General features: G+C 46.2%; 1 protein-coding gene across 7 annotated transcripts in view; it reads right to left on the bottom strand.

The window, feature by feature from the left end:
- MYBL1 (MYB proto-oncogene like 1) overlaps positions 1 to 23983 on the bottom strand; it is a 673529-nt gene that overhangs the window by 134112 nt on the left and 515434 nt on the right. For all 7 annotated transcript variants that reach the window (XM_078687219.1, XM_078687216.1, XM_078687217.1 and 4 more), the window contains 2 exons: positions 14841 to 14957; positions 14645 to 14752 (listed from right to left, as the gene is read on the bottom strand). In XM_078687219.1, coding sequence (XP_078543345.1) covers positions 14645 to 14752; positions 14841 to 14957 — 225 coding nt within the window. The remainder of the gene's footprint in view (positions 1 to 14644; positions 14753 to 14840; positions 14958 to 23983) is intronic.

The following is a 23983-nucleotide window of genomic DNA, read 5'->3' as shown; positions in this document are numbered from 1 at the left end:
AGGGGTTCGCTACTGCTCGAACAGCCAGGTCTTGAGTTGCCTCCTGAAGGCGAGGTCGTCCTGGGTCAGCCGAAGGTGGATGGGGAGGGAGTTCCATGTCTTGGCCGACAGGTAGGAGAAGGATCTGCCTCCGGCGGTGGCTCTTCGGATGCGTGGTACGGCGGCGAGGACGAGGCTAGCAGACCGTAGCTGGCGGGTGGGCGTGTGGAAGGTCAGGCGGTCGTTGAGGTACTTATGGCCCAGGTCGTGGAGAGACTTGTGTGCGTGGGTGAGGAGCCTGAACGTGATCCTCTTGTTGACGGGGAGCCAGTGTAGGTCCCTCAGGTGGCCGGAGATGTGGCTGCGTCGGGGGATGTCCAGGATGAGTCGGGCGGAGGCGTTCTGGATGCGTTGTAGTCTTTTCTGTAGCTTGGCTGTGGTTCCGGCGTGGAGGGTGTTTCCGTAGTCCAGTCGGCTGGTGACGAGGGCCTGGGTGACCGTCTTCCTGGTTTCGGTCGGGATCCAACGGAAGATCTTGCGTAGCATGTGGAGGGTGTGAAAGCATGAAGAGGAGACGGCGTTGACTTGTCTGGTCATCGAGAGGGAGGAGTCCAGGATGAAGCCCAGGTTGCGTGCGTGGTCTGTAGGTTTGGGAGCGGTGCCCAGGGCTGGTGGCCATCAGGAGTCGTCCCAGGCGGAGGGTGATGGTCCCAGGATGAGGACTTCCGTCTTGTCTGAGTTCAGTTTCAGGCGGCTGTTCTTCATCCACTCGGCGACGTCTTTCATCCCTTCGTGGAGGCTGGTTCTGGCGGTGTCGGGGTCTCTGGTGAGGGAGAGGATCAGCTGGGTGTCGTCGGCGTAGGAGATGATGTTGAGGTTGTGTTGGCGTGCGATGGCAGCAAGAGGTCTCATGTAGACGTTGAAGAGGGTGGGGCTGAGTGATGATTCTTGCGGGACGCCGCAGATGACTTCGGTGGCCTCGGATCGAAACGGGGGGAGGCGGACTCTGTGTGTTCTTCCGGCGAGGAACGAGGTGATCCACTCCAGTGCCTTCTCCTGGATGCCGGTGTTGCTGAGGCGTTGGACTAGGGTGCGGTGGCAGACCGTGTCGAACGCTGCTGAGAGGTCCAGGAGGATGAGTGCCGCTGTTTCCCCGTTGTCGAGAAGGGCTCGGATGTCGTCGGTGGCTGCGATGAGAGCGGTCTCGGTGCTGTGGTTGGCTCTGAAACCGGACTGCGAGGGGTCGAGGCATCCATTCGTCTCGAGGAAGGCGGCAAGTTGTCTGTTGGCGATCTTCTCGATGACTTTGGCAGGAAAAGGGAGGAGCGAGATGGGGCGGAAGTTCTTGAGGTCGGTGGGGTCCGCTGTTGGTTTCTTCAGTAGGGCGCTGAGCTCGGCGTGCTTCCAGCTCTCCGGGAAGGTGGCGGTGTCGAAGGAGGTGTTGATGACGTCTCGGAGTTGTGGTGCGATGGTGGAGTCGGCCTTGTTGAAGACGTGGTGGGGGCAGGGGGCAGTCGGAGATCCGGAGTGGATGGTGTTCATTGTGCGGGCTGTGTCTTCGGTGGTCACCTTGGTCCAGGTGCGGAGGGTGGCGGTGGGGTGCGTTGGTTCTGCGGTTGGGTGCGTGAATGGTGCGCCGAAGCTGTTGTGTATGTCGGCAATCTTGCGGTGGAAGAACGAGGCGAGGGAGTTGCAGAGATCTTGTGAAGGGGTGATGTCGTTGTTGCCGGTGCTGGGGTTGGAGAACTCCTTGACGATGCTGAAGAGTTCCTTGCTGTCGTGTGCGTTGTTGTCCAGTCGATCCTTCAGTGATTTCTTCTTGGTGGTGCGGATGAGCTGGTGGTGCTTGCGGGTGGCGTGTTTGAGGGCGGTCATGTTGTCAGTGGTCCGGTCGAGGAGCCAGGCTTTCTCGAGGGTGTGGCAGGTCTTCTTGGAGTCCTTGAGTTCGTCGGTGAACCAGGGGGCCTTCTTGCTTCTGGGGTTGCTGGAAGGGTTCTTCAGTGGTGTGAGGTCGTCGGCGCAGGCGGTCAGCCAGTGCGTGAAGTTGCGGGCTGCTTCGTTGGGGTCCGGTGTGCTGGCGGGTGGGTTCTGGCAGAGGGAAGTGGTGAGCTGGTCGGCGGTGATCTTGCTCCAGTTTCTGTGAGGAACCTGTTGTGGGTGGGGGTGGGTGGTGGTTTTTCTGAAGCTGAAGTGGACGCAGCTGTGGTCGGTCCAGTGAAGTCCGTGGAGTGGCTGAAGGCGATGTGCTTGCTGGATGAGAAGACGGGATCAAGCGTGTGGCCGGCGTAGTGGGTGGGGGTGTTGACCAGTTGCTTGAGTCCGAGGTTGGCGAGGTTGTCCAGCAGGGTGACGGTGTTGCGGTCCTTGTTGTTCTCCAGGTGGAAGTTGAGGTCCCCTAGGAGGATGTAGTCGGCGGAGGGGAGGGCGTGTGGGCTGATGAAGTCAGCGATGTCTTCGCTGAATTGGGTGCGTGGTCCCGGGGGTCTGTAGATGAGGGTGCCTCTGAGGGTCGTCTTTGGGTCGGTGTGGATCTGGAAGTGTAGGTGTTCGGCGGCGGCGTAGGTGTCGTCGGCGTCGGTCGTGATGCGGATGGTGTTCTTGTGGACGATGGTGATGCCTCCTCCAGTTTGGTTCACGCGGTCCCTCCGGACGATCTTGTATCCGTCCGGGATGGCAATGGCGATGAGGAGGCGTTCATCCAGGTTTCTGTGAGGAAGGCGACGTCTGGTGATGTGGTGTCGAGCAGGTTCCAGAGTTCGACGGCGTGTCTGTGGACGGAGCGGGTGTTGAGCAGGATGCACTTGAGGTGGTTGTTGCTGGCGCTCGGCTTGGCGGGAGCGGTGCAGGTTGGACGCAGGTGAATTTGCAGGCATGGCAGGTGAAGGGTCCGTGGGTGCGTTTCGGAGTGACTCGGCAGCAGGCGGGGGTTGGACCGGCGTTGAGTGCGTTGAGGGTGGCGTCGTCGTAGGTTCGTCGTGTTGTCTGGCGTCGGCGGGGGCCAGGGGTCCTGGCGCTGGGCACGGTCCAGGCGTGGACGTGCGCAGACGGGCTTGCCTTTGGCGCGCCCGCTGCGCGTTCGCTCGGTCGCCATTTATGGCTAAGTGGGAGGGAGGAGCAGTTGGGCGGCGGGAGCGGGGAGGACACAAAACAAAAGGGTGCGTGGCCGTGTGAACGGCGGCGGGGAGCCAATGCTAGACAGCGCAGCAGAAGTGAGAATAGCTCGCAAGATCCTGATGAATCATCTGGAGACAGTGGACACGAATGAATACATTCAGGTGGAAACTGCAGATACCAGAGTTAGCAAACCTCATAAAATATACGAAATAACATTACGTATAGAGGGAGATAAGACTAGGAAAATAAGGGGTCTATTTTGGGATAACCTTTCCAAAGGCTATGACATCCTTTTAGCTGAAAAAGACTGGCCACCAGAGTTTGTCAGGGAGTGCCCTCATGGCGAAGAAATGATTATGCCTGCCTTCTCAAATCATATTCCAATTCATAAAAAATATACACTTGCAAGAAAGTGGGCGGTAGCCCAAGCTCCTGCATTATATAAAAACCATGTAGGATGGGATGAGGACTCTCCTCCTCACAAAATCCAGTTAAAATGTCAACCAACTGCACAGAGGCAGTACCCAATTAAGCAAGAAGCTAAAAAACAGGTCAGGGAGATCTTAGATCAACTTGAATACCAGGGGTGATTGAAACTTGCACCTCACAAATGAACAATCCTTTGTTTCCTGTCTCCAAGCCAGACGATTCATATCGACTAGTTTTGGACTACAGACACCTAAACTCATGTTGCAAAACTTTTGCAGTACAAAACTCACACAGTGCAGCACTAATGAATACCATCGTGCGCAAAAAATACAAAACAACATTAGACATCTCTAATGGATTCTTTTGTCAAAACATAGCACCTGAAAGCAGGTATTTGACCGCTTTCTCAATAATGGGCTCGCAGAAAAAAATTATGTCGACTCCCACAGGGGTTCAAGAACAGCCCAGGATTATTCTGAGCAAGAGTAACAGAGTTACTACAAATGTATGATGTTGAGGCATTATCTTATGTCGATGACATCTATCTAACAGATGATGACTTGGATACTCACTTGAAAAGAGTGAACACCATAATACTTGGGTTCGCAGCAGAGGGTTACAAATTCAACTTTAAAAAGTCACGAATTGCCCATCTAACTGTCCTGTTTTTAGGATATGAATTATCAAGTAAAGGCAAAAGCCTGGCAGACATTTTCTTAGAAAAATGCGCTGTAATCCAAGCACCAAAAACGCTGAAAAACTTACAATCAATTCTAGGTTTCCTGAATTTCGGAAGAACTTACATTCTAAATTATGCAGAGAGGGTTAAACCTCTCTACGAACTAATAAAACCAGATTTTAAACCAATCAATTGGACTCAAACACACACAGAAATTTTGAGATCATTACAAACAGACATGTTAGCTAAAACAAAATTGCAAACTCGCGATAATACACGCAACCTTGTAATCAGAGTCATCCCAGGAAGAAGCGGATTCACGTACCTGACCTCTAATGAGGGGGAAAAGGTACCAATAGCGTACAAATCACACTGGTACTCACAAGCTGAAAAATCATTCAGTCTTGCGAAAAATGTTGTAAATGCGGTTCAAACAGCTGTAGCAAAAGAAAGTGCCCAAGCCCAAGGCAGACGGATTACTGTTTTAACAGCAGAATCAGACTTCGAGGCATTAACAAGCCCATGTAATTTAACTACCGTGGCATTAGATCCAAAATGGATACAATGGGAAAATTCTCTTGCTACAGAAAAAGTGAAATACTATTTTGACCCGGAAATGAAAAAATCGAAATATCTAACATATGAAAAAGAATATTCTCTGCCTAACGACATTCTGCCCATACAACTTTACGCCTGCGTAATATACACAAACAGTTATGCAGAACCCTCAGTTTGGCGAAAACAAGCTTATAAGGCTACGTGCAAAGTTGTTAAATGCCGGTGGCGCGGACATAAATTAATGCCACTGGTAACAATATCACAATCTGTAAAAGACAATTCAGGTCAACAAACTGAACTAATAGCTTTGAAAATGGCACTAGATATTGCCGATCGCGAATTCCCGACACTAATAGTGTGCGATTCGCATTACTGCGTCAAATCATACAATAATGACTTGCAGAAATGGGTTCAAAACGGTTACAAAGATGACACAGGTGCAACAATCAAGCAAAAATCGCTTTGGGAACAAGTAGTTCTTTTACAGAAAGAACTACAAAAGACTCACGTGATACATTCACTGAGTCATCAGCGTGATGGCGTTCACGTTGCAGGGAATTCATTGGCTGAGACAGCCACAGCGGAAGCAACTAAACCGGCTTCCGTAGCCACAAAAAAGCGTGCAGAAAAATACATAGACGGGGAAACCGTGCTGGCGGTAAAAACGGCTTCAAAAGGCGACTGTGCAGCACTACCCGTGACTTTTCCACTCAATTATACATACATAATCGATGCAAACTCCGTTCCTTTTGCTCGAATCCCTGGAGTGGGGGATAGGGTGATTCCAAACATGAACAGGAGAAACTTATTAATAGCAGACGCACACATGGGTGAAGGTCTAGGGCATCAAGGGATCTTGAAATCTCTGAGGGAATTACAATCAGAATACTGGTGTCCGGGAATAAGCCTGCAGAACTACAAATTTGCATTTTACTGTTAAGACTGCAACAGAGATCGTAGTGGCGAACTGCCCGGAATATTGCCATTACCCTTCTTTTAGATAGCATAAGAATATCAATACGAAATACCCAGAAAAAATGCGTCCCATTAATATTATTTAAGACTAGATTCACTTAAAATGTAGACCCCAGCTCTCGGCTGACGTCAGAACTGTTATAAAAGATTTGCGAGTCTATATCGGCACATACGCAATTGGCATGCTACATTCTGACCATGGTCCTGCTTTTAGCTCTCGAGCTTATAAGGAGGCCACGACCAGCATGGGCATTGCATTGCGGTACTCTTGTCACTTCCTTCCTGAGGGAAACGGGATTGTGGAAAGAAAAAACCGAGACATAAAGCAATCTATAAAGGCAAAGGTATTAGGTTCAGATGATGGGTGGGTCAAACATTTAACAAGTGTCCAATGTAGTCTTAACAATCTGCCAAGAAATTCTCTAAAAGGTTTCAGTCCGTACGAACTATTGTTCGGAACTAGAATGCATATCCAGGAACTTGATAGTCAGACTTCAGTGGTAGAAGGAAAATGCTTTGATATCAAAGATCGTTTGGCTATTTTACAGGACTTAAATGAAACAAGAAAAGACCTGAGCAACATAAAGTTAAAACAGCAGCCAACAGTCACTGAAGAGAAACCACCTGTCCCAGCAAGGCCTGTCTGGATTCCAAAGATTGGGGATCTGGTCAGAGAGAAAATCACGGTGAAGAAGGAATTTGGGCCTTCTTACAGAAAAGCAGTACCTGTCTTAGCTGTCAACGGAACAAGATCAGTTGTACTACCGCCCCTTGCTGGTAAAAAGGAGAACCGAGTTGTATCCATCGACCTGGTTAAACCACAATCATGTGGCCAATAATAAGTAGTAGGCCAAGTGGACTCCCAAGAAATAGCAGAACGCCAAAGTTTGCTACAAAACAAGAGGTTCAAACTGAGAGACTAATCACATTTGATAAACCTACAGTGAATCAACAAGGACTATGCAACAAAGCCATGGAACTTTTGCCTCTTAAAACCCAAATTGCAACAGCTCGTCAAGAAACACCTGTCTACAACGATGAAGCCTCGGACTATGCTAATGAAACAAAGAAAATTCCAAAAGCAAATGAAAATCCAGAAGGGATTCCAACAATTGACAGAACTGCATCAGGCTACTTCATCAATTTCGATGACTTTTCAGAGGATCCAAGCGAACCTGAGGAACAGCCAACAGAAACAAAGACTTTTAAAGACAAAGCAAAAGAACTCTTTCATCAACTCAAAGAAACCTATCTGATTTCTCCATGGATTGAATTTTGGTTTGTGCTAGGTGTACTTTTCCTCCTGCTTTGGCTCATCATGGTACTGTGCTTGGGACATTTCATTGAGGGAAAATATAGCAAAATGGACCGAGCAAGTCAGAACATCAACTTGGTCCTAAAGCCACACAAGTCATCCCACATCGAGAAAAGAGAACTATCATCAGTAAATTTCACAGCCAATCCAATACCCGGTGGGGTAGCTTGGGACAAAACAGATTACGAAATTTATGGCCCGGTCGAGCTCTTGAAGTATCCACATCAATTCAAGGTTTCATTAAGTGACTTTGTAAAACTGAGCACATTCTCTGATGATTGGGACTTTGAAAGTATTAATGATATGATGTCAGATTTAGTTATGTCAGCAAAATTTACAGAACATGATTATTTACAGGGTTCATCAAATTATGAACAGATGTATTGCTACAATCACTATGCTAACCATTATTTGCATAAATCTGCTCAACCTAGAAATGTTTTGAATTATAATCAATGGGAACATTGTGCAACTCCACCAAAAGGCAATTCAAAAACATTTTCTCATAAGTTCCCATACTTCTCAGGGTTTAACACAAGTGATGCAGAAACGTTTTATTTCAAACTGTTAAATAAGACAGGAATGAAAACAATGCTGACAAACACTAAATTAATCTATTCAGAAGCATTTTATGAAAAAATGACTACATTTGGTTTTGATTTTTGGAAAAACAATATTGAAACAAAAACCATCTGGGGTACCAAAGATTGGCAGGTCCAAGGTATAGAATCATTATTTAGAGCCTGCATGATCCCAGAACGAATTATATTCTTGAATGATACCATTCAACAGACAACCTGTCTTGGCCTAGCCAAAATTAAAGACTTAAACAAAACGTCTATTCCAAAGCCAACACCTGACAGTAATAGCACTACAGATGTTAAGATAGACGTATCCCATATATTTAATCAAAACAGAACACATCCTGATTGGAAAAAAATGGTTGATCTGGCCGAAACACACAAATAACTGTCAAGATAGATTCCTGAACAAAATACAGGGGTTCAAATTGACCAGGCCAGACCCTAGATACTCCCAGAGACAACATCCAGGGATAGTTACAACATACAGTGTAGGGAAACTCTGCCTCGAATGGCTACAGACATCCACACTGGCAGAAATTAAGCAACACTTGACTTTACTTAAAGATGGTGCTGACTTGCGTGATTTCATAATGGGACCACGCAAACCGCGTCAAAAACGTTTCATAGCGGCCGGTATATATGCAGCTTACAACGAAGCTTGGAAAATAATGCAAATTGAAACAGCAGAGAAAATACGGGAAATTGACCGTATTAATTTGGAAAAATCACTTTCTGTTGTGGACAATGGGTTAATGACTCTGTCTTCCAGAATATATTCACTGGACAGTATTGTATCATCTGCAATTGATATAATAGAGCAGGACTTACTAATGTTACAACACGGTCAGTCCCAATTACGTTCTATTGTACAGCTTGGCTGGACGTTACAAAATCTGCGTTCAGGCTACGTGCCTTAGCGTTTAATCAACACAACATCATTATTCTCTATCTTTAACCTTACTGATACACAAATCAGCTTGGCACAAAAAGGAGCGGAATATACAATTCTGAGCATTGAAAAACTTGAGAGATTACCATTGACAATGTCAGAACGACCTGTCATTGAATGGATAATACACGGAATAATAACTATTCCGATAACAACTTTCAAATTTAAATTCTGTCAAGAATATATACCAGCAGGCCAGTATGAAAGGTTGGGAAAAGGGTACATTAAGTCATCATGGAAATTACCATACACACACACATGTTATAGTGAAAAAGGACAGAATGTATTTCTTAGTGGTAATAATTGTAAACGGTCACTAAGTGGTATACTTCTGTGTCAAGGTATTAATCTGCATGGGGCCTGTGAGGGGACTTCAAATAACCTTTCATGTCACCAGCATGGCACACCTGCAACTCGAATAGAGCCATTCTTTAGACGGCTTTCTAACGGGAGCTACATTCTAATAGTGGACCACAGATGTTGTGGCTTGGTGCCAGGAAAAGCTTATCTAGTAAGCGTTTCTTCCATGGTCACTTGTTGTATGCAAATAGTTTCCGAACAACACTCCAGACAGGGAGGGAAAAATTTGGCCCATTTTGAATATCTCTTCTATTCGAATTGATACTTTAAGCAGAATGAAGTCTGTTCTTCTACAGACGACTGTGCCCTTGACGTCATCAAAAGAAACGTATGATCTTCAAGTTGCAAGGACAACGGCAGAGATACATAACCTTTTATCAACAAATTGCCCCTTACATTTCGCGGAAATGCTAAGCCAAATCCTAAACATGACCGATACGAATGGTATCCCACATGTATTTAAGACAATTTTTTCGGGACTGGTAACACCCTTCAAAGCAGTCCTGGGCATCTTTCGTCATTTTTTCCATTCGGTTTTTGGTGGCCTACCACTCCTGTTGGGACTCGTAGCAGGCATTTTATTTTTGATTCTCCTGCTTCGTTATGGCAAGCCATGTCACAGACAAGACTCCAGCAACAATGGAAGAAACGATCCTAGCTATACGCTATCGGGACCGCATAACTAAAGTCCTTGGATTAGCCCGGCTAAGAAATCTGAATATGACCTGGTTTCTTTCATTCAGACCCATCTGGCAGAATTGTATCTTACCTGTGTTAAGATGTATGCTGTGCGGAGAAGAATGCGTGTTGGACGTCTGTCTTACACTACAATCAGAAGTACCATTGGATACAGATACTTTGCCAAGTCCTATAACGGCTCATGCATCGTGTTGTCCCCAGCGGTTACCCATCCTGATGACGACATTCGTTGAGACTTCACCACTGCGATTAAAGGGTAGTGAAGTGCAAGATGAGAGCAGCATCAACCAGGTACGACCTTCTGTGAGCAATGCTGATCCTGTCATCGATGATAGCAATCATTCTCACGACTGCACAGTTGCGGCATTTTCCAACTTGGTCGAACTTTCACCTGAAGCGGTAAACTGCTTTTTTGAAAGTCTGTCTGAAATGATGTTTTCCCCCGAACAAAAAGAATAACTTTTAAGCAAACTAGTACACAGCGTTCCCTGAACTCTGAATTCGGCCTTCGGCTTTGATAAACAAAAGCTACTGAACATATTTGGAACTATATTTTTTTCTCTCTCCCCTGAAAGCGAAATTATTTTTTCCCGATTCCAAAATATTTACCTTTTTGGCACAATACTCTGCTTGAAGTAGAACTATTCTTAGAGAACAGAGCTTCTATTTAAGGAACTCTAGAGACAATATATTACCTCAGCCTCTAGCATATTTACAAATGACTGTATTTATATGTGATGGAATGGTCTCACACTTTTTATTCTGTATTAAGAGCCATTTCATGTGTAAATTTCGCAAATCATTCATGCCGATATATATATGCATCCTTTTTAATGAATGATTACACTGCTTGAAACGCGTACAGTACCCATAATCATTTTCATGTATTTCGCATACACCATTTCAAATGCAAAAATGTATTTTGGGGTGGGTTGGTATACACGTGCACCCTTTATGTTTACTATTGCTTAGTTTTTAGTAATGATGGACATTAATTCGTGGAGTGGGTGTAGTGTGTTTATCTAGGAACCTGAATCGATATTCCTATTTTATGCCCTTGTCCGGCTATAATCAATAATATCCATACAACGGCATAATAATCATATCCATAATTCAAGCGTAGCACATGCTGTCACATTAAGCAAGCCTACTCCTCCAGCCCCCTAGAAAGCACACCGAGTTCTCTAAACAAATCAAACCTCCAGCAACCTGGGAAATCCCCATTGCCTTTGTTTTGATTTCGTCCGAGAACTCCTGTAAAGCACTGTAAGAACGGCCAGTTCTTAGTGACATCTTTATTGACGTCTTATGTCCAACCTTACGTCAAACCCAGGCACCTTTCAGGTATAAATATACCAACGCTGCCTTAAGCAAACACACGGTGGTAATCCTGGAGCAGAGCAGCTATCTACTTCCGAAGAGCCCAGCTGATGCGAGAGCCCACGGACGCTGCCCCTCCCTTTTGACGCGCTGAGAAAGACGCTGTCTTTTCTCCTGCCAAGAAAATCCAGCTCCGGTGTTTCCAGCCTACCCTTGCGGGTGACTGGGATATCGAGTCCTGAGAGAGAGAGATACCAGCCCTCCTGCTTTCTATTACCCAGGTACTGAGCTGACTAAACCCTTACAGAGAATTCTTGAGTCAGATTCTTGGCAAAACGAACTTAACTTAAACTGCTACTTACTTACTCCTTCCCACGTATTAGGCTTAGGTCAGGTACACCGGGGTAGGCGTAGTTAGAAGCACCAGTTGAGTACGATTAGTCAATGTATATATGTATGTATCTATTTTATCTATTTTAAAGTATCATATGGCTAAGAAACCATATCAATGCTTTTACAGTATTATTTTATAATCCTGCTTTTACTGTACGCACTTTACTTTACTATAAGTATTGCAATTGTAGCAATTCATTTCTCTTGCATGAGGAAGGAGACTGCTCAATAAAAAAACACCTTTTATTGAAAACGCCAGTCTCTCTTTTCTCTGCAATCTGGTGAAACTAAGTACGCACCTTTGACTGAGTGAAATAGCTGTCTTTTGTTTTCACACGACTCTAGAGATATACTCTTAATCAGGGAGAGCAAAGTTGTCATGTTTTATGGTTGTCAGAAGCTAATCCCTTCTTGTCTATCCAGGGAGGTTAAACTCCTCCTCGCTTATTCGAGAAAGTTTCTAGTGACCTCTGAGCTAGCTGGCAAAAACTTAAGTCTAATATAGTCAGTAGAGACCTAGTTAACCTCAGTCCTACGTCTACACTGCTGAATATATTATTCCAATGCGCAGAGCCTATTGGGACTATAGGAACTACACAACATCTCGGGGGTGGGGTGATTGGACAGGAAGCTAGGGTCGCCCTGGAGCCGGGCGGTGGCCTCGGGCCACGTTCCGATCCACAGGAAGTCCTGTGGAGGGCTTGGACCAGGTGCCCAGCAGCACGTCAGTGAGGGCCTCATTAAACGGCAGTTGAGGCTCCAAGGAGCTTGCCTGCGGTTTGAGCACCTCAGTGAGGAGGTTAGTCCTCACGGACGCGACAGGGAGCTCAAGAGCCTATGCCTTGGCCGCCCTAGTCAATACCACCCTGTAAGCAGCTCCCTCCACCGTAGCCACGGAGGGAGGAGAGACGAATGCAGTGTTGGGTGAAGTGTCCGGACCACTGGCCTCCCATAGCTCTTCTGCCCAGTCCTGGCTGGCACTGCAGTGCCAGAGGGTCCTCAGACCCCTACCAGTCCTCCTCGCCCACCCATCTCCTGATAATCAAGGAAAAATGATGGAGCCGGGTCGTAGGTGAATTGCTCACCTGTCGGTGCAGGACCCGGACTGGGACTGGGGACGACGGCGTCCTGGGACGGCGTCGTGGGCGACACCCTCGGGGTCGGCGCCAGCGGAGGAGTCGTAAAGTTAACTGGCGATGACCGGGATCCTGGGGGGCCCTGTGGCGTCGGGACCGGAGTTGACGACGACGACAAAGCACTCGACGGCACCGGGGCCGGAGCCGCCAGCCGGCTAGGGCTCCCAGACGGACCTCCGGGGCCCGAAGGCGCCATGACAGGGTTCGAAGGAGGGAAGTGAGTCCTCATGGCCAGGAGGAAGTCACGTATCTCCCTCGGCGTCACGTGCAGCCCAGGGGCTGGACGCGATGCTTGCGGCTCAGGTGGAGCCGTGTGGGCGGTGTTGCCCAAACCCCCGGCCGTGTCAAGCGAGTGCCGGGGGAAGTTGGAAGAGCGATGACGTCTCTTCGACTTCTTTTTTGAATGCCTAGACTTATCTGAGGACTTGGAGCCCGACGAGTGGTGGTGACTCGTCGAGTGGTGATGACTGCGGAGCCGACTGCCAGAGCTCGAGCCGCTTACGGGACCGCTCGAGCTCAAGGCCCGGCAGTCGGGCACGACTTGTCATCATGGTCGGCCCCGAGACAGTAAAGGAACCGACGGTGGGGGTCGGTAACTGACATCAAGCGGTGACAGTCCTCGCAAGGCTTAAACCCAGGCATCCCTATCGGCACCGTGAGTCGAAGGTCGACTCGAGAAGTGATGAAAATAGATCAAAAACTTTAGTCCAAAAATGACTAAGAGTACTGCTCTTCCCGGATCTGCGCTTGCTGGCACGGAAAAAAGAAGAACTGACATCAGCGTGCGAGGGCGGCGTCTAAGTACTCAGACGACGTCATCCCGGCAATCACGATGCCGACAACGGATGTGGAGCCGCAGATGGCGCCTAGCGACGCGCACGGGTACTGCTGACGAAAACTTTCCGGATCCAAGCTGTCAACATTGGGTGAGTAATTTTTACAAATGCATAGGGTTAACTTTTTAGTCAACTTGAGATTGAATCTAACAGGTCCATCTATCTGCGCCCATCTATGAGGTTTTTATCTTCTGAAATGTTATGTCTGAAATGACACTTGTGGATAATGATTGGTGATGGACCTTTCCTTTCTTCTTTTTTGATTCTAACTGTTTTTGATGTATAGCACTAAAACGTTTGTGGACACTTTCATGGTTGTATATAAAGCTCAAATTATCAAAAGCATCAATAAGTATCAAACATTTTTTTAATTTTAGGTGCTAGTTTGTTTATATACATATCTAGCTTCATAGTTGTAAACTATTTTGGACCTTATGTGATTGAATTTTCCGACCCTTAATATCGAAATGTTTACTAAACAAAGTTCCCTTTTGTTTATAGTAACCACTGTTAAAGAAAACCCTGACAAAGGCTCTGCCGAAACGCGTTGGTAGCCAACTATCTTGACCAATGTTCAGAGATTGGATTTTATGATATCATCTTGTTTCCGTCTCTTGTATCTACACATCATATCGAATTGAGTGTTTAACAATTCACAATTACACCCCAAGTACGGATGTAGATTGAAGTAGGGTCTCCTGTTATGTACTAATCGGTGGTTTGATAATTTGCGAATAATCATGTTCTGAGTCAACAATGTGTATATATTGATTTTTCTCATGTTAATAATTGTTTTGTATGTAAAATGTTTTGAAAACTGAATTTAATAAGATAGAAAAATAATAAATCAAAAATATATTTTTTATATATTGTTCTGTGTATTTCGATTGAATAATAGGTCGCCAGGTCACGAGTTTCAGCTAAAATATCCAGCACTGAACCCGGTGCAGCTTGTTTTCCAATAGTACTGTTCTCCTTGACAGGGTTGTATCCATTGGTCAGGGGCCCCATTGTCTTTTCCAAAGTAACGGATCCAGTCTGATGCCTGGGGATATTCTAAGGTAAGGAATCTAACACTAACTGGTTTCTTTCAGATTCTCCCTCTAGGCACTTCTTAGAACACAATAACTCGGCAACCCACATAGAAAGCATTCTGAAAACAAGAACAATCCAGTACAATACTTTATACAAAGAATTTACGTATTAAGGATAAAAGATGGTGATGGTCTGTGGCCCATATTTAAAATGGTTTTAATTTATTAGGCAACGTCAGAGGAGCTCCCAAATTATTCAGAGTGAAAACCATTTGCAAACAAACCTGAAGATCTGACACACCATCCTCCGTGAAAAACTGAGTCCCAAGTTCTTCTTTTTCCCAAGCATCCAAGACCAATGACTTTCTTACTTTCTTCACTGAAGATATGTGCTGAAAAGATGAATTCACAAATAAACTAAGGAAATTACTGATGAATGATTATTTATTATGGTATTTGTATATGGTGATGGAGTTGTACCTCTGGTTTACAGGTTTTACAGTCACTTTCAGCTTCCTCCCTGAGAAATACGTCTTTTCCAGTTTCTTCCTTGAGCACCTCTCTAATGTCTTCTTCCAAAAATGCCAGAGGTTGAGACTACACCATTAGAAACATTATAATTAGTTGGGCATTTGCATTTCCAAAAGTACTACCATAAGACATGCAGTTTCTGTACCTGCTTAGACAATGGAACTCATGTTCTGTAAGGAAATACTACTTACTTCACGTTGTAGTTCTGTCATGGGTATTTCATTTGAATCCATAATCAGTGGAATATCCCCATAACATTTGCTTTTTCTCAATACATTTTTAATATGAAAAAAACATTAAATTAATGAAAACATAAGTCTATGAGGTAGCATTTTGGACTGTCAAAGTAATCAATCAGCACATTCGATTCAAAACAGGTATTACTTTTTTAATGAAAAAACAACAAACAGGCTGCCAGACTTCCCACAAGGCAGTGAAGGGCCAATCGGAAAAGACTTTATGAAGGTAACTAAGTGAAGGAAGGAAATTTCTGTTCAACTTTTGGAAATAGGGGGAGTTGTGTGGGGGGGTGGGGGTATGGATTTACTGAGAGAAAGCAACAGAAAATTAACTTAGGGTCTGATTTGAGTTTGGCGGAGAGACTACTCCATTACAACAGCAGCAGAGTACCCTATCCCCTACACTCAAATTTCGCCCACCCAATTTTGAGGTGGGCGGACAAACAGTATGTCTACGTTGAAGCATACTTTAACGCTGCCATACTCTTTCAATGGCCTAACGGAATAAGAGTTGTGGTAGGTTAGCAATCCGACCATCTTCCTTTTTAGTGGCCAGTCACTTGAGACGAAGACAGTAAATTAGATATATTAAAAAAAACTAATCTTATGAAGTGGGGGTCATTAGTTGTGCTTTTTTAAAAACTAAAATCCCACTTTGGTAGTTTTCTTTTGAAAATAAATAAAACTTGGTGAAAATGTGATGGCCGTCCATCATGTTTCACAGAGCCTTCCGTCAAAGGTTTACAATATTGACAGGAAGTGCCATGATGGCGGTTCCTGTCAATGTTAAGAGACATCCGCGCGGCCGGCAGATGTCTCTAAACTTGGGTAACAGGGTGTCAGTCAGGGTGACACAGTAATTTTTTCTGTCGCCCTGATGGACAATATTCCATCCTCTATAATCGCAAACAGGCCCGACTTGTAATCCTAGGTCTGCATTGTAGAAATCTTCACTGAATTTATATATGTTAGAACATTCTTGCTTGCGTGCGAGGACTCCAGAACACTATATATTCACAAAAGTATTTTTTTTTCTTTTTAAAAGATGCTCATCTGCTATTTAAAAAATCCAGGCAAATGCAGCCAGACAGGTAGTAAATATGGTAAAGCTAAAAAGACAGAGGTAGTAAATATGGTAAAGCTAAAAATACAAACGGTACCTTTTTAAAAGCCAGTAGCTTTCATGTCTCATCATATCTTACACTGACAGGTGACTCAGATTCAGTTTATTTTAATGGCCCTGGATGCAATAGTATCAAACAGTAATTTGTTTTTAAAGAAAGACTGGGGAGGCAGGTCTGTTTATGACTTCTGTGCAGATTTCTAAGATTCCGAACTAGTGTTACCAATAGCTAATCATAAGCCATAGATTTTAGACTAGAAAAGCAATCATTTCCTTCATATGCTGTGGTCTCAACTTCACAAACACAAAAATCGATCATGCAAATTGTAGGCGGGGACCGTAAATTACAGTTGACCAAATAGGTATTTTAGACAAGCTGGATGAACGAGGGTCTAAACCGAACTGCCTAGAGATTGTATGAATCCATTTCTATGCCCCAGCTACGTAACCTAGTTAAAGAAATATTCCTCATCAACACAGCTGTAGCCATGCTTCTCCTGGCAGAATGACCAGGCTTGCTGTCAAGTTCTTATTAGATGACAGGCAACATAGAATAATGCATGACACTACCCATTTCGAAAGGGACTGTTTCGATTTGGCCAAACCTGTATGCAGAGGCTCATAACTGACAAACATCTGTTTGCAGCTATTATGCCCTTTGCATAGAGTTTTAAGAATCTTAAGACACCTATTACTTCAAAGGAAAGCAAAAATCTCTGCCAATTAAACGGTTACTAAAAAACATGTGCAAAGAAACATTGATTAATGTGAAACTCTGATAGTATTTTAGATGGAAACAAACATGCCTTCCTATGACTACCCTTTTACAGTGAAAATCTGTATCAGGTTCCACTGCTGAGTCCATAAAGCTCACTTACTCCATCAGCAAAAGTGATTCCCCCTAGAAAAGCAAACATTTCAATAAAGCTTTATTTACAGACTTGAAAGCAGGGGCCATTAGTTTATTCAGTACTAGATTAAGCTCCATGGTTAGGATGTCTTCCTAATTGGAGGGTTGACCTTTTGTCAACCCTTCAAAAACGTTTTTTTTCAGAAGAGGGATTGTCAAGTAAAGCTTAAGATGGTCATGCAGAGAGTCTTATTATCTTCAAAGCTGTCCGTGTAAGGCTTAGCAAGGTTTAAATGGCCATATAGGGCGAACTGAGGAGTTGTGCTGTCAAGCACAGTTTGCTTTTGGGATGGAACAATTGCCTCTGAAGGGTGGGCAGCAGAATATGTCTGCATCAGGAATTTTGTGTGGTCTTATTGACACCCCAAACCAACAGAGGAGCATCAGTACCAATTATTTGCAAAGGAAGATTCTGATGAAAGTACTTCTGTACCAGATTGCTCTTCCTGCAACAGCATGGAAGAGAATGTTTTGCATCAAAGATTTAAGAGGGTTGTCGTCCCAGCTGCACTTTCCTGACACCATTGCCATTCCAGGCACTGTTCAGAAGATCTCACGAAGTCTTGCAATTAAATAATGAAAACGCAGGAAATGATTGATCCTCGTAGGGAGGACATTTTGGTGACCGTTTAATTTTTCAGCGTACAGCTGATGACATTTTTGCGAAATGGTAAAATCTCATAAACATTTTCCTCAATTTGCATACAAAGAAAGTGCTAGGTAATATAAAACCTAGTGTGGCTTGGAACACCTGGAGGCCTCTTAAATGAAGAAGAGGAACCATTGCTTGGGAGTTCTGACTTGATTTCTGTGGGTTGCGATTTTGATATGTTAGTTACCCAGGTAGTTGAAAATCTCCTGCTTGCGGAGAAAAGCAACTACCACTGCCACACACCTGGAGAAAGTTCAAGGAGCTGACTTAAGTCCAAATGGTAGAACTGGGTAATAACAGTGCAACTTCCCCATTATAGACCTCAGAGACTTTGTGGTTCCTTCTAATGTTACGATAGTAAGCATTCTGTAAATCCACACCCCATACCCAATTCCCCTGCTTGAGCTGTAGTGATATCTGGTGAAGAGCCAGCATTCAGAACCTCTCTTTTGTGATCCAGTTGCCCATTTGTTAGAAGTCTCGAGGTCCAAGAGTAGCCTGTACTCTATTTTAGACCCTTTTTAGAAAGATAAAATACCTAGAATAAATCTAGTGGAAGTGGTTTAATTTGTTCTAGTAATAGCACTGCTTCTTTGTGCAGTAAGGATGGAATATTAGTGCTATGCTTGATGGATTGGGCGGTAGTGGCTACCGAACAAAACTTCATATTCGCTATGCACGAACTGAGCATGAGCACCCATTCGTTTTAGGTGATGTTTTGCCACGCTTCAAGATGATTTTGGACATTTCACACCCTACCGGAGAGGTGTACAGGGGAAGGGAAGTAGGGGGGTCATGTCTGAAGTGTTTTAGTTACTCCCCTATCAAGGAAGATTGCTGTTAAAATCTCTAACTGCCAAACATCTCTGATGGTATGAAGACCACATATTTTTTGTTTTTGTTGCGGTCAGTATAACCAAAGTGGGGATTAGACACTCTGGAATTAGTAGTATCACTGGTCTGGGTGCTTGAAGGATGACTTGCAAATTGCAGTTTTTCTCCAATCCCACAGTCCTCAAGATTTCTGCCTCATTGCTCATCCACATTTCCTCGTCAGTTTGTGGAATGAAAAGTACAGAGCCAGAAAAGAGGAAAATTCAGATTCTTAACAAGAGCTTACAGCCTGATTCATCAAGCTAAATTGCACTCGTAAAGGGCAAGATTCTCAGAATCTTGCCTTTTGCAAGTGCAATTTTTGCATTTGGGATTCATCATCCCAAATGCAAAATTCGCTATTTAAGGATTCGCACATTTGCGAAGAATTGAATTTAAGGAATCTCTATTTGAGATTCCTTAAATGCAATTCATGAAGCATTTTAAAATTGCGAAATTGCAATTTTGGGCCGCTATTTACCGAGAGGTCAGACCTCTCGGTAAATAGCAAAAACTTAGAAAAATGCATTTAAATGCATTTTTCTAAGTTGCATGTTACACACACACATGTCCTTTGGACATGTGTGTGCGCAACACCAATGTAGATTACATTTCAGGGGTGCTACAGGGTGTCCTTTGGACACCCCTGCACCCTTGAAATCGCATCCTTATTTGTGATTAGCTAATTGCTAATCGCAAATAAGGAATAACTCCCCATGCATTCCTATGGGCCTGTAGTCCCATAGGAATGCATCGGGAGTTATTCCTTATTAGCGATTAGCAATTAGCTTATCGCAAATAAGGAACATGTAGGAATCGCAATATTTATTGCAATTCCTACATGAATCCCGTTTTGCAAGTCCTTAATAGCGATTCGTTAAGAATCGCTATTAGGGGCTCGCAAAACGGGAGAATGATGAATCAGGCTACAAATTTCTTAGAGACGACCAGGAAGTTTTTATGACTGTAATTCCATGGCAATGCTCTGATATAGCTAAGTCAGCGGTATCTATAGCAGCACTTATAACATGTGAATATTAGCCATTCATGTACAACCTCGAAGAAATTCTGTATGATACTATGAGTCTATGACAGGTTTTCTGCAAATTATGAACAATCTCAATCATATGGCATATCTTCCAAATAAAGAAGTTGCACTAATTTGTAATCTGTTTCAATTAAGCAGCAACTATACTTTTATTATCCCTGTGGAGAGACAATGATGTCTCAGGCTGTGATGGAAGTCTTCTGCAAAAAGCAGACACCATAACAGAGCCTGGATTTGATAATCTCTGAAGAAAAGTGGATCCTACTTATAAGGCTTTTTATTTTAAACTAGGGAGCGACCAATTTTGTTGTGGCATTAGATAGAAAAAATGAATTACTTACCTGTAACTCAAGTCCTCCAACATTCTTATTGTTTATGTATTGGCTATGTAGAATATGGATGTTTCGTTTTCTTTTCTGACTAGGGCTGGTTGATCTGCCAATCTGGGGAGGAATGATTAAAACACATTGATATGGAGCTTCTTCTCTACATCTGACCAGTGGCCTCTGGAGAACGTTTGTGGAGGTGAGCTCCCCATCCCTCCATGGACGTATCTGTAGTGAGTATTAATGCACAAGTTACTACTTGTGTAACGATATATCTGTAAGAGACATTAGTTAGTGATAGATTCCTTACCTTAGAATATCCCCAGGCGTCAGACTGGATCCGGAAATTTTGGCGTTGCAGTACCCTTGCGCGTCGGTAGGCGTCGTCTGCGGCTCCGCGTCCGTCCTCGGCGTCGTGATGACGTCGTCGGAGTACTTAGACGCCGCCTCCGCGTGCTGACGTCAGTTCTTAGACACAGCTTTCCCGCGCCAGAAGCGCAGAGCTATGTTAAAAAACCAACACTGGTGCCATTGAAACTAGGGCCCTGAAAGGGGATGGCCTTAACCCTAGATATCGGTTCGCAGAACGGGGAGGATGGGTGGGTCGGTAAGGAATCTATCACTAACAAATGTCTCTTACAGATATATCGTTACACAAGTAGTAACTTGTGCATCTGAAAGAGACACGCTGGTGATAGATTCCTTACCTTAGAATAGATACCCCAGCAATATCAACCCCGGTGGTGGGTCTGCGAACCAATAATCACACCAGAAAGTCATGGAGGACGGAACGGCCAAAGAAGCCATCCCTCCGGACTTGACTGTCCAGGCAGTAGTGTCTTGCAAACGTGTGCAGCGATGCCCACGTATCTGCCTGGCAAATGTCCTGCAAGGGCACACCCCGGCCCAGGGCAGTTGTAGTCGCCGTGGCCCGGGTGGAATGAGCCCGCAATCCAACAGGGGGCTCCTTTTTAGCCAAGGAGTAACATGCCTGGATACACAAGATGATCCACCAGAGATGGTCCGCTTGTGCACCGCTTTTCCCTTCTTAGCGCCCACGTAACTAACAAAGAGTTGGTCATCCACCCGGAACTGGCGACGTGCGATCCAAGTAGGACGAAAGAGCACGTTTTGGGTCCAGACGGTGGAGCGCTCTTCCTCTTTAGAGGGATGCGGTGGCGTAAAGAAGGTGGGCAAGGTTATAGACTGCCCGATATGGAAGGCCGTGACAACCTTGGGCAGGAAAGAAGGCTTAGTATGCAACACAACCTTGTCCGGATGGACAGAAAGGAAAGGGGGTGTACATGAAAGAGCCTGGAGCTCACTCACTCTCCTGGCAGAGGTGATGGCAACCAGGAAAGCAGTCTTCAAAGTAAGAAGACGGAGAGGACAGTTGTGAAGTGGCTAAAAAGGGAGCGCACATCAGAAACGTAAGAACAAGGTTCAAGTCCCACTGAGGCATCACAAACGGAACAGGAGGGAACATGTGTGTGATGCCCTTCAGAAAACGAGTTACAATAGGGGACTTGAACAAAGAAGGTTGATCAGGCAGCCTTAGGAAGACTGAAAGGGCAGAAAGGTAGCCCTTGATAGTGCCCAGAGCAGAGGCCTGCTGGGCAAGAGAAAAAAGGAAGAGAAGAACCTCAGAAAGAGGGGCAGCAAGAGGATCCACAGCCTTTGCTGTGCACCATGCCACAAATCTGTTCCACCTGCAGGCGTATACCGACTTTGTGGAGGGACGCCTGGCTGCCAGAATAACATTACAGACTTCAGGAGGCAAGTCAAATGGCCTCAACTGTCGCCGCTCAATCTCCAAGCATGGAGGTGGAGACTGGACAGGTTCGTGTGGAGGACCGTCCCCTGCTGCTGCGACAGAAGGTCCTCCTGAAGAGGCAGACGAACCGGGGGATCGACTGACATACTGAGTAGCTCTGGATACCAGTACCTTCGTGCCCAGTCCGGAGCCACAAGGATTACTTGGGCCCGGTCGCGCTTGATCTTCTTCAGCACTCTGGCGGGAAGTGGTATAGGCGGAAAAGCGTACAATAGACCGCAACTCCACTCGCGACGAAAAGCGTCTCCGAGCGAGTGCCGCCTTGGAAATTCCAACGCGCAGAATTGATGACAATGCGCCTTCTCTTAGGTGGTGAATAGATCTAACCAAGGCTCTCCCCACTGCTGAAAGAGGCCTTGCGCCCCTTCAAGTTCAGACGCCATTCTTGATCCATCATGCACCGACGGCTGAGTTCGTCCGCCCTGGCGTTCAGAGAACCCGCCAGGTGTTGAACCACCAGGGTCACGCCCTGATGTTCCAGCCACTGCCAGAGGCGCAGAGCCTCCTGGCAAAGGGTCCACGACCCCACCCCGCCCTGTTTGTTGCAGTACCACATGGCGGTGGTGTTGTCCGTGAACACCTGCACTACACTCCCCTGGACAGAGGGGAGGAATGCTTTCAGCGCAAGTCGGATCGCCCATAGCTCCAGAAGGTTGATGTGGAGCTGGGACTCCGCCAGAGACTAGAGGCCTCTGATCTCCGCCTCTCCCATGTGCCCCCACCCCAGCCCAGGAGGGATGCGTCCGTCAAAACTACGTGCTCCGGTTAGGGAAGGGAAAGGGATCTGCCGCTGACCCACTTGCAGTCCATGAACCACCACTGCAACAGTCTTGCAGTGCCCTCCGAGATCAAGACATGGTCGGACAAGTTGCCCTGATGCTGGGTCCACTGAGACTTCAGGTCCCACTGCAGAGCCCGCATCCGCCACCTGGCGCGATGCACCAGAAGGATGCAGGAGGCCATCAGCCTCAGAAGCCGCAGCGTCAACCTGACCGAGACTTGGGATAAAGGCTGAAAGATCGGAATCAGAGCCTGAATATCCCAAACCCGCTGTTCGGGAGGATAAACCTGAAACTGCGCCGAGTCTAGAACCGCTCCGATGAAGAGGAACTTCTGAGAGGGGCACAGGTGTGACTTCGGCACATCGATGGAGAACCCCAGCAGGTGCAGGAGGTCGGCCGTAGTCTGGAGGTGGATGACGACTGTCTGGGGGCGAGCCCGCCCTCAACAACCAGTCGTCGAGATAGGGGAAGACTGACACCCCTAATCTGCGCAGATGACCTGCGACCACCGCCATCACTTTCATGAACACCTGAGGGGCGCTGGTAAGGCCGAAGGGGAGCACGGTAAACTGAAAGTGCTCGTGGCCTACCGTGAACCGCAGGTAGCGCCGGTGGGCCGGCAGGACGGGGATGTGGAAATAAGCGTCCTGCAAGTCCAACACTACCATCCAGTCTCCTGGGTCTAGGGCAGCTAAGACCTGAGCCAAAGTCAGCATCTTGAACTTCTCCTTCCGGAGAAAGCCGTTGACGTCCCGGAGGTCCAAGATAGGGCGTAGGTCCCCTTTGCCCTTCTTGGGAACCAGAAAGTAGTGGGAATAGCAACCACACCCTACTTGTGTCCCAGGAAATGCGTACGATGGCCCCCTTGGCCAAGAGGGCCGTAACTTCCTCCTGCAGAAGATTCAAGTGATCCCCCGACACGCGGTGGTAATGCGGTGGCATGGCTGGAGGGGGCGCCTCGAAGGGGAGGGAGTAGCCTCTTCGGACGATTTGCAACACCCACCTGTCCGATGTGAGGGTGTGCCAGTGGAGGAGGTGATGGCGAACCCTGCCCCTCCACTGGCGTCGAATGGGCCTGAAAGCTCGGACTAGGAGGGCTTTGAGGCGGATGCTGCAGGGGTGGATGTGGACTGGTTGCGCCGTTGTCCCTGGCCACCGCCTCGGCGGTTACCATGTCCGCCCCCACGCTGGATGTTAGGCTGCGGCCAGTGGCTGGCAGGAGGTGTAGGGGTGCCTCTTCCTTGGCCACGAAAGAAGTGACAGGCAGACTGCTGCTGACGCGGGCTGACAGGCCTAAGGACTTGG

The sequence above is a fragment of the Lissotriton helveticus genome, chromosome 4_1 (genome assembly GCF_964261635.1).
Source record: "Lissotriton helveticus chromosome 4_1, aLisHel1.1, whole genome shotgun sequence".
In the NCBI taxonomy this organism is placed as follows: Eukaryota; Metazoa; Chordata; class Amphibia; order Caudata; family Salamandridae; genus Lissotriton; species Lissotriton helveticus.
The sequence above is the reverse complement of the archived record's forward strand: the minus strand, read 5'-3'. Positions and strand labels throughout refer to the sequence as shown.